At 41.9% G+C, this 10,840-nt stretch overlaps 1 protein-coding gene across 1 annotated transcript; it reads left to right on the top strand.

Annotated features, from left to right (window-relative positions):
* Window positions 1-1,283: 1,283 nt before the first annotated feature.
* On the top strand, window positions 1,284-4,280 carry lsm11 (LSM11, U7 small nuclear RNA associated). The gene is made up of 4 exons (XM_051649646.1): window positions 1,284-1,758; window positions 3,228-3,367; window positions 3,473-3,556; window positions 3,822-4,280. The coding sequence occupies exons 1-4, from the start codon at window positions 1,293-1,295 to the stop codon at window positions 4,146-4,148; spliced, it is 1,017 nt and encodes a 338-aa protein (XP_051505606.1). The 5' UTR covers window positions 1,284-1,292; the 3' UTR covers window positions 4,149-4,280.
* Window positions 4,281-10,840: the final 6,560 nt, after the last annotated feature.

Raw genomic sequence — 10,840 nt, 5'->3', positions numbered from 1 at the left:
TTACATACACTTCTACGTGAATGCGTTTATTGTATGTGTGCACAGCCTGCTCTGCCATCTACTGGCGTGGAAATCAAGAAGAAAGAGTAAACAGGTCAAGACACCATATACAAATCCTACAAAATGTATTTTATATTTATTTATATTTTATTTATTTTATTATATGTAATATATAATTGTATATAAAATAATTTGGCCTCCCTAGATTTTCCTTGTGCCTCCCCCACATGTCAAAATGTATGGCGTCATTTTTATATCACCAGAACTTGAATTTGAAAAAGCCTCCGAATTGAAAAAAGACTGGGTGTAATTTGATGTCATCAAAAATATTTGCTGTTAATTTTAAATATATAAAAATATTTTGTGTGAATTCACCTAAAAAAAAAAAAAAAAAAAAAAATAATCAGGTTGTGAAATTCAAGTTTTTATTATTCAAGAGGTGGATTCCAGGTCGTGAAATTCAGGTCTCAGTATTCAGGCTGTTGAATACGGGTTGAAAAATTCAGGTGGCAAAATTCGAGGGAATGCAAGGAAGAGCAAAAGTGTGTCGATATAATCCATCTCTCTCTCGGACAATCGCAAAGCGATGGAAACAGCTCAAAAGTCATTTACAGTGACAAAAACATTGTGAAAAAACAAATGTTTCTATAACATCAAATTACACAGTCTTTTTTCAAGATCATGAATTCGGAGCTTTTTCAAATTCAAGTTCTGGTGATATAAAAATGACGCCATAAAAATGCCACCCTCCCCCTGTTCAGTTACGTATGTAATGAAGGCTACTAAATGGCACCACAAATGTATTTATTAGCATTAATTAATTAATTATTAATTAATAATTTGTTTATACTATTTTATGAACACCACCATTATAGAATAAAATGTTTATTGCTAAATGTAAAAAAAAAAAAAAAAAAAAAAAACGTTTATAAAGTAATAATGTTTATTTTATTCAGAGAGTTTCTTCTCTTCTCTTTATTTATTAAATACCACTATTATAAAATACAATAATAAACGGATAATAATAAGTCACAAAGAATGTATGAAACACAAACACTTTCTAGAACACACAGATACTGAGAGTCTTAATTTATTCATTCATTTTTAGTCTCTTCTCTTATAGCACTGATATACTGTTCACATAATAGCACCACACATGTTTTATTAGTAGATTTATATTTAGAGTTCGGTTTGCAAACGTGACAAGGGACTTTTATATCATGTATTCGATCTCTGGCTTCACACTGATAAGTTTACCCATGAGTCTCTGCTGTGCTGCGGCTCATTCAAACATGGAGGAGGATGAGAGAAGAAAGTCGGAAAGTGAGCCCCGGTCAGACAGTCATCAGCCGGCACTTCCACACACATCTGACCAGCAAACCACAAACGAGATCTGCGGTCAAAACTCAGACACTGACGAAGAAGATCTCGAAACAAAACTGGACATCAGTTCGGATAGGTTTGACCCACTGCTTGCCTTGTATTCCCCACAAGTGCCTTTACCTTACCCGAACATCAAGTGCTTTAACAACATCGCCGAATACGAGAGCTTTATGAAAGGTGGTCGAGGCAGGGCCAAACCTGAAAATGTGGAGAAAAGATTAAGAAAAGCACAGAAAGGTAAACCAGACCTGGAGAGGATAGAGAGACTGAAGAAACTCATGGTGAACAACCCGGTTGAGGAGGGAGAGGGCAGCGGGGTGAAACGACGTCCTCGACAGCGAAGAGTTCCCAAAAATGTGCTTACAAGAATGCCACGTATGTTTAACTCTTTATTCAGTCCAAATTTGTGTGTTAGGTCTTTTAAAGGGACAGTTCACCCAAAAATGAAAATTCTCCCAACACTTTACTCACCCTCACGTTGTTCCAAACCCAGATTTTCTTCTGTGGAACACAAATGTAAACATTAAGAATGTTAACGCTGCTGTTTATTATTATTATTATTAAATGAAAATGTTTAATCAAAACAGTGTTTAAACAAATTAATATCTAAAACTTTAATCAAATGAAAATATGAAAATAAAATTAAAAAATTGCAATTTTGTTTTTGGTATACTTTCAAAAGAAGGAGGTGCAACACTCACTCTTTAAGCAAAAATAGAGCTACAGTTTTATTTGATTAAAAATACACAACATTTTGGTCATTTGACATCAAGAGGAATTTACACAAACAGCATTTTAAAAAACTTTCCCAATTACAAACCGGTGTGTCCCTCTAATTGGAGGAGTGTCTTTGAAATAGCTGGATAATCCGCTCTCCCACTTCAGCGTCTAGTGACCAACAATTTAGTTTTTGGTCAAAATGCTGCACAACAGAGCTTCACGGTATAAATTCAGTACACCTGTTTTTGTTATATTGCTTACATATAATAATAATAATAATAATAATAATAATAATTTATTATTATAAATAATGAAATGAATAAATAATGATTATAATTAAACAATTTATTATTAAATTATTGTTATTAGTAGTGTTATTGCTATTACTTTGCAAATTACATTTTTCTATACAGTAGTAATTTTTTTTCTGTCACAGTGTCTTTAATTCCACAAATCCAGTTAAACAGATTTATTTTTTGTGTTTTAGTTTTATATTTTAGTGTTTTTGATGGTAGTTTTTAATAAGCTCCGCATTCCAAATGAAATACTCAAGAGCTGAAATCTCACTGGAGAAGGAATTCACAGCTGCTCAAACACTAAACACACTGGTGTGTGTGTGTGTGTGTGTGTGTGTGTGTGTGTGTGTGTGTGTGTGTGTGTGTGTGTGTGTGTGTGAAGTATGACCAGACAGATAGCAGAGTGGCACCTCTTGTTCATTCATGAAGTGCGCAGCGCATGCAGACTGTATATTACTTACTTAAATGATATTCCTCTGCTGTTTAAAGTTCAAACTTGGCCATATCAAGATTTTAATTTGATTGTCAAATTTTCAATGGTTTCATCTAAAAAAGATCACATCCTTTAAAATTTTGCTAATAGCACTTTACTGGAGTATGGTGCTGAAATTATTAACAAGATGATATCTTACCGTTTTAAAATTGAGTTTTGCAATATTTTGTTAGTACCGGTTTACTGTGCAACCCTAGTTTGGAACATGGTGAGTAAATGAGGACAAAATATTAATTTTTTTGGGTGAACTATCCCTTTAAGTAATAGGTGACCCAAGAATTGCATCTAGGTAGGCAGCTCATTAGGTTTTGAGACATGACATACTTCTTTTGCAGTGCTTGCAGGCAGTCCATTAGGGGAGCTCAACAGGTGTGTCCAGGAGAAAATCAGAGTCAAAGTTCACATCCGAACATTTAAAGGGCTCCGGGGAGTTTGTTCTGGCTTTGTGGTGGCATTTGATAAGTTCTGGAACCTGGTAAATAAAGCAAACTTACTTATGACCATGACTTATAACCATTTCTTATCATCAGTATTTAAATGTTTATTCTCTCTTTTATTCTACTGCTCCTTTTGGTGCCAGGCAATGGTGGATGTGGATGAAACGTACAGGGAGCCCCTATTGGGACAGGCTCTCTACCATGAGAAAGCACTTACTGTCACAAGGGTAACCTTTCTTTCACTTCATTTAAGTTAAAACATGTTCATACAATAATGTTATTTATTTTTGTTCTTTTAGTCTTTAGATAAATTAATATAGGTCTAATCTTAAGATATAGTATAAACATTTAGGTTATTCAAAAAAAACAAAACTTTTTTTTGTCACTCACTTTGTGTTTTATTGTATTTTTGCTTTTAAAGATTGATTCTTTGCTCAAAAATGTTATTGTAATTAGAATGATTTTTAAATTGATTTGCTGTTTCTCTCACAGTTGTTTGAAAAGCTTAAAGTGCAAGAGACTGTTGCTCTCAGTGCGGTTGAGAGAAAGGCAGAGGAGAACCCTTCAAAGCCAGACCACCATGGTAGCGCGTCTCAATATCACTCCAGAGAAAGAACCAGGAGAAGCACTGACCCCACATATACCCAGGAAAGATCCACTCTCTCCAGGAAAAGCCAGTTAGTCAAGAGTACATCAAAAGTGACACAAAAATCTGATATCAAGCCTAAGGTGGAGTACGGAAGAGTACACACACGTCATGTCAATCAGCTTTTTGTACGAGGGGAAAATGTTCTTCTCGTAAATATGCAAAAGGACTAAAGGCTTCTTGGATAAAATGTTAGTCATCTTTTTAGTGAGCATCCAGAAAGGATTTACAATGAGGTCTATTTCTGTATCATATTGATATGTATATCATCAGGTGGCAAGAATATATCTGAGTAAATAAACTATTTTTAATTGTGATTGTTGATTGTGTTTCTACTCAACACACGCACCATTTGTTTTCTTCAAATTACCACTAGGGGGGAGTAAGACACCAATACTTACTTGCATTCTCTCTCTCTCTCTCTCTCTCTCCTGTACATTTTACTGTTCTGTCCAGTGGAAAATGGCAATGTGATTACTACAAATATTCTCTTCACTCTTGTTAAAATAACAGTAAATCTATTAGTCCCACTGAAACTCTATGGCATCCGTCACTAAACACACTTTTTTTTTATTTATTTTTTTTTAATGTCAGACCGTTTAAACTGAAATATTGGGGGGAGGGATCTGTTAGCAATTTCCCTTTTTCTTTTTCCATGTTAAAAATGACAATTAGGTCTCAATGGATTTCATAAAGCTTTATAAATCAGATAATCAAACTTTTTTTAAAGTTGGGAAATGCATGTGGCACTTTGTCTTGACATTTGGTTTAACAATTATTCTCCTTATTTAATATATTAGTCATAAATGCATTATTTACAGTTTAAAGAACCAATTTATATTCTCTTCAAATAGAGGTCTCACTGGGTTATACACAGTCACACATCCATATACTGTATAATGCTATATATATATATATATATACATCACACACACACACACACACACACACACACACACACACAGTACTGTGCAAAAGTTTTAGGCACTTAAGATGTTTCACAAAAACATTTGTCTTAAGATGGTTATTTATATCTTCAACTTTAGTGTGTCAATAGGAAAAATAAATTTTAGACTCCCAAACATTCCTTTTGCAAATAGAAAAGATTAGAATAGAAGAAACAGATGGCATTGCCCCCACAGAACATTGAGTCAGTCTGGGATTACATAAATGGAAGCAACTGAGACAGCCTAAACAGACAGAAGAACTGTGGCCAATTCTCCAAGAAGCTTGGAACATCCTATCTGCCAACAACCAAGAAAAACTGTGTCCAGGTGTACCTAGGAGAATTGGGGCTGTTTTAAAACAAATATTGATTTAGCTTTTTTATGTTTACTGGACTTTGTATGATGATAATTGATAAAGGAAAACTATTTATGTAATTATTTTTGAAGACATCCTCACTATGCAACATATTTCACAAGTGCCAAAAACTTTTGCACAGTACTGTGTGTGTGTGTGTGTGTATATATATAATTTTTTTTTTTTAATTATTTCTACACTTTCTCTACACTTTTTCTTACACCTTCCACAATTCTTAATAAAATTAGAGTACAGATACTTATGATTTAGTTAAACATGAACTGCTATTCAAATCGCTGTAGTTGTGTTTGTCTTTAAATATTTATATGGTGAAAATGAAATCCAACATTATAACATGCAAATTAATGAGAGGTGAAAAAGGTGAGAAAGTCATAGCAGGTATTCTAGATATACTGTATATTTGTTGTTGATTTGTTGGTTGTATTTAATGCTTTTTTGTTGCATTTTAAGCTTTTAAAGTGTTCAAGCTTAAAGTAACCCTTTCAAGTGATTTTAATAAGGAAAACGTAGAACATTTTACCAAACTATTTGGGCAAATTAGTTTAAAGGCAAGTAAAAAAAGAAACGTTCTCTCACTTTCAACTGCTTTTATTTTCAGCAAACTTAACGTGTGTAACAAGGAAGGACACCGGGAACTGGATTCTTCAAACAGAGGTAGGGAATTTTTAATTGACCACTTCTCTGTTTTACAGCTTTACAATAACTCATCAGCTTCACAATAAAGTTCTCGACCCAGTCTCTCTCTCCCTATCTGGCGCTGGCATGGTCCTTTTATGCCGCTCTCCCTAATCTCACTACAATTAGAGACAGGTGTTAGTCATAATTTGGCTCAGGTGTATGCACCCTTACCACTCTCTCTCTCCCTCGACGGACACTCGACCACGCCCCCGCTGCCACATATCCCCACCGCCCGACTCAGTCCAGGGAGACATCCGGACTGCCTACCACTTCCCCACCATTTCTGGACAGGAAGCTGGCGACAGCCATCTGCGCTCCCATTCTGTGGACCACCTTGAATTTAAAGGGCTGGAGTGCCAGATACCACCGGGTGATCTGTGTGTTGGTATTCTTCATGCAGTGGAGCCATTGGAGTTGGGCAGAGAGTGAAGGCCCGCCCCAGCAGGTAGTAACAGAGAATGAGGACTGCCCACTTGATGGCCAGACACTCCTTTCCTACAATGCTGTACTTTGTTTCCCTCAAGGAGAGCTTGCGGCTGATGTACAGCACTGGGCGCTCCTCCCCCTCCACCACCTGCGAGAGTACAGCCCTCAGTCCCCTGTCTGAAGCGTCCATCTGCAATACAAAAGGGAGAGAGAAATTAGGTGCATGTAAAAGCGCCCCCCCGCAAAGTGCGGCTTTAACCTGCGTAAATGCCTGTTAGCACTGCTCCGTCCACTGGACCGGGTCTGGAGCTCCCTTTTTAGTGAGATCAGTCAGCGGACTGGTGATGTCTGAATAGTTTGGCATAAATCTCCTATAATAGCCAGCCAGCCCCAGGAACTGTCTCACCTCCTTTTTGGTCTTGGGTCTCGGACAGGTCGCAATCGTTGCCGTCTTGTCAATTTGGGGACGCACCTGCCCGTAGCCCAAGTGGAACCCCAGATACCGTACCTCAACCCACCAAATCGCACACTTCTTAGGGTTTGCTGTGAGCATAGCCCATCGCAGTGACCTCAGATCCGCCCTCAGATGTTGCATATGCCGCTGTCAATCATTGCTATAAATGATGATGTCATCCAAATAGACAGCGGCGTAAGCCGAATGCGGTCTGAGGATTCGGTCCATGAGGCGCTGAAACGTGGCAGGGGCCCCAAACAAACTGAATAGAAGTGTCACAAATTGGTGTAATCCGAACGGAGTGGAGAAAGCCATTTTTTCATGGGAAATTGGTGTCAAGGGGATCTGCCAATAACCCTTTGTCAAATCCAGTGTCAAGTAAAAACGAGTAGTGCCCAACCGATCGAGCAACTCATCAATATGAGGCATTGGGTAGGCATCAAATTTAGACACCGCGTTGATTTTTCTGTAATCCACACAGAACTGTACAGACCTGTCGCTCTTAGGCACCAGAACAACCGGGCTGGACTAGCCGCTGTGGGATTCCTCTATTACTCCCTTATCGAGCATTGCATCCAATTCTTCCTGAACTATTTTTTTTTTTATGTTCGGGTAATCGGTAGGGACGGGTACGTACCACCACCCCCAGCTCGGTTTTGATGTGGTGTTGGATGAGGTTCGTGCGACCCGGTAGAGTGGAAAACACATCTGAGAATTCTTGTTGTAGTTTGGCAACCTCTGCGAGATGGTACGGTGAGAGGTGGTCTCCACAAGTGACCTGATTGTGTTTTGTGTTTACCTCCGGCCCGAGCTCTGCCCTCTCCGGAACTACCATAGCCAATGTCATAGGGGCCGCCTCCCTCCATAATTTCAGGAGGTTAAGGTGATAAATTTGACATGTGCCCCCTCTATCGGTTCGCTTTACCTCATAATCGAGACCCTCCACTCGTAGTGTGACCTCAAAGTGTCCTTGCCACTTGGCGAGTAATATGGAGCTCGATGTGGGGAGTAATACAAGTACCTTATCTCCCGGTGCAAATTCCCTTAGCCGAGTTCCCGTTATACAGTCGGCTCTGTCGTTCTTGAGCTTGGAGCAAATTCTTCTGTGTTAGTTGCCCCAGGGTGTGGAGTTTTGCTCTAAGATCAAGAATGTATTGAATTTCATTCTTACTGTTTGAAGGTCCCTCCTCCCAAGCTTGCGTATGACATCAAGCACGCCGTGCGGGCACCGCCCATATAGCATATAGAATGGGGGAAACCCCGTGGAGGCTTGCAGGACCTCTCGTACTGCAAATAATAGGGGATCAAGCCATTTGTCCCAATTCCTAGCATCCTCATGCACAAACTTACAAATCATATTCTTAAGGGTTTTATTAAATCGCTCCACCAGGCCATCTGTCTGTGGATGGTAAATGCTGGTGCATAAAGCTTGCATAGTGTCCGTGACATAAAGGTTGTGCCCTGATCGGTGAGGATTTCTTTCGGAATCCCCACCCGGGAGATTATTTTGAAGAGTGCCTCCACAACACTGCATGCTGAGATGTTGTGCAGAGGCACTGCTTCCGTATATTGCGTTTCATAGTCCACTAGGACAAATACAAAGCGATGTCCACGTGCTGACCGCTCTAATGGCCCAACAAGGTCCATGCCAATTCTCTCAAAGGGGACCTCGATCAGCGGAATGGGGCACAAAGGTGCTTTTGGGGTGGCCGGTGGATTCACCAACTGACATTCACGGCATGCTGCACACCACCTGTGAACATCGCCGCCAATGCCCGGCCAGTAAAAACAGGCTATTAGTCGGTTCAGTGTCTTTCTTTCCTCTAAGTGACCCACCATCGGATTATAATGAGTGTAGTATTAAGCGCTGGGTTGTATCTTCCTTTGTTTGAGCATCCTGCGTCACTCTATACAACCGCTCATTTATAATTGCGAAATAGGGATATGAAAGTGCGACATTAGACTGGAGTTGTTGACCATCGATCACTCTCACTTGGTCAAAGGCGTGCTTGAGGGTTTCGTCTCGCAACTGCTCCAAAGGGAAATCCCCTTTGGGAAATCCCCCAAGGATGGGAGGGGCTGCAGCCTCTCTCCCCCTCACATCATCCTGACATGGAGCTGACGAAGATGGCCCCGGCTCCGCCTCCCCTGCCAGAGCATCGCACATTTCACATCTCATCGCTTTTGTGCAGGACCCATCCACGCATATTCCCTTTAATACATTTCTAAATTCAGGCCAATTAGTCCCCAAAACCAGCGGATGGGTGAGGCAGGAACTAACCACGGCCTCCACTCTATGTTTTGTTCCCCGGAATTTAATCACAAGTGTCACCACAGGGTAGTTGTGAATATCCCCATGCACACACTTCACCCTCACCTTTTTAGCTGTGCCCAAAGCCTCGTGTTGAACCAAGCATTGGTGGATAGTGGTCTGGTTACAACCTGTGTCCACCAAGGCTTGATGTGTACTCCCCTTGATTCTTACCAGTATCCTGTACCCTCCAGCCCGATCGGGGGCAGCCTGTGGTGCGTCGGGGATCCGGACTACAGTTCCCAGCTCCATTACAGGACACTGATCCCGGAAGTGTTCTGGATCCCCGCAGTGCCAGCAGGCCGGCCCAGGCACTACACTCGCACTTGTGGGGGCATGTACATCCGCCTGAGGGGGAGAGTGGGTAGACCCTGAAGTCGCCGGGAAAGGGCAAGTGAGGAGCCAGCTTCGGCGGTGGGTTTCCACGCCTCCGGGGTGAAGGAACAGGGCCTGGGGAGAGGACAGAGTGAGAGGGGAGTTGGAAGAGACGGGAGAAAACACAGGGGAGGGGAGAAAGAGAGGGAGGGCTCTCCGCACTTGGGCACGCTGCCATATGGTCCTCCGGCAGCTGAACCGCTTCCTCCAGCGATGCGGGGTGATGGCATTGGACCCACTCCACCGTCCCTTCTGGAAGCCGACGGATCAGCTGTTCCAGCACCACTTGGTCGACCACTCCCTCAACGTCGTGGTCCCCCACCCACAGCCATTTCTGGCAGGCATCACGGAGCCGCTGAGAAAAGGCAAACGGGTGACCGGCCCCTTCCAACTTCATCGAGCGGAACAGTTGACGGTATTGCTCTGGGCTCCGACCGACCCGCTGCAGGATGGTCTTCCTCAGATCACCGTAGACCAGGAGATTAGCCTCCGGCAGATGTTGTGCTGCAAGCTGGGCTTCCCCAGACAGCAGAGAGATAAGCTGGGCCGCCCACTGAGCATGCGGCCAGCCCCAGATTTCAGTGGTTCGCTCAAATATGTCAAGGAAGGCCTCAGGGTCATCTTCCGTCCCCATCTTCAACAGCGTGGGTGGGGGCAGGGGGCTGCTGTTGTCCGGGGTCGCTGCCGGGGCTTTCTCCTGGGTGAGGAGGCTCCGAATGACCTGCCGGTCTTCTGCCTGAACTCTAAGGACCTCATGGAAGCAGCGTTCCTGATTTTGACGGAGTTCAAGCAGAGCCTGTTGGTGGGTGTGATGTAGGTCGGCGAGGGACTTGATGATGTCGGTCAATGGGAAAGACTCCATGGGGCGTACAGTCTTCAAATCAGATCCCGGGTTTCGGAACCAGTGTAACAAGGAAGGACACCGGGAACTGGATTCTTCAAACAGAGGTAGGGAACTTTTAATTTGACCACTTCTCTGGTTTACAGCTTCACAATAACTCATCAGCTTTACAATAACTCATCAACTTCACAATAAAGTTCTCGACCCAGTCTCTCTCTCCCAATCTGGCACTGGCATGGTCCTTTTATGCCACTCTCCCCAATCTCACTACAATTAGAGACAGGTGTTAGTCATAATTTGGCTCAGGTGTATGCACCCTTACCGCTCTCTCCCTCCCTCGACGGACGCTCGACCACGCCCCTACTGCCACAATGTGTAAATATTTGTATGAACATAAAAGATTCAACAACTAAGACATAAACTGAACAAGTTTCACAGACTAACAGAAATGGAATAA

The sequence above is a fragment of the Myxocyprinus asiaticus genome, chromosome 22 (genome assembly GCF_019703515.2).
Source record: "Myxocyprinus asiaticus isolate MX2 ecotype Aquarium Trade chromosome 22, UBuf_Myxa_2, whole genome shotgun sequence".
NCBI classification, from domain to species: domain Eukaryota; kingdom Metazoa; phylum Chordata; class Actinopteri; order Cypriniformes; family Catostomidae; genus Myxocyprinus; species Myxocyprinus asiaticus.
The sequence above is the reverse complement of the archived record's forward strand: the minus strand, read 5'-3'. Positions and strand labels throughout refer to the sequence as shown.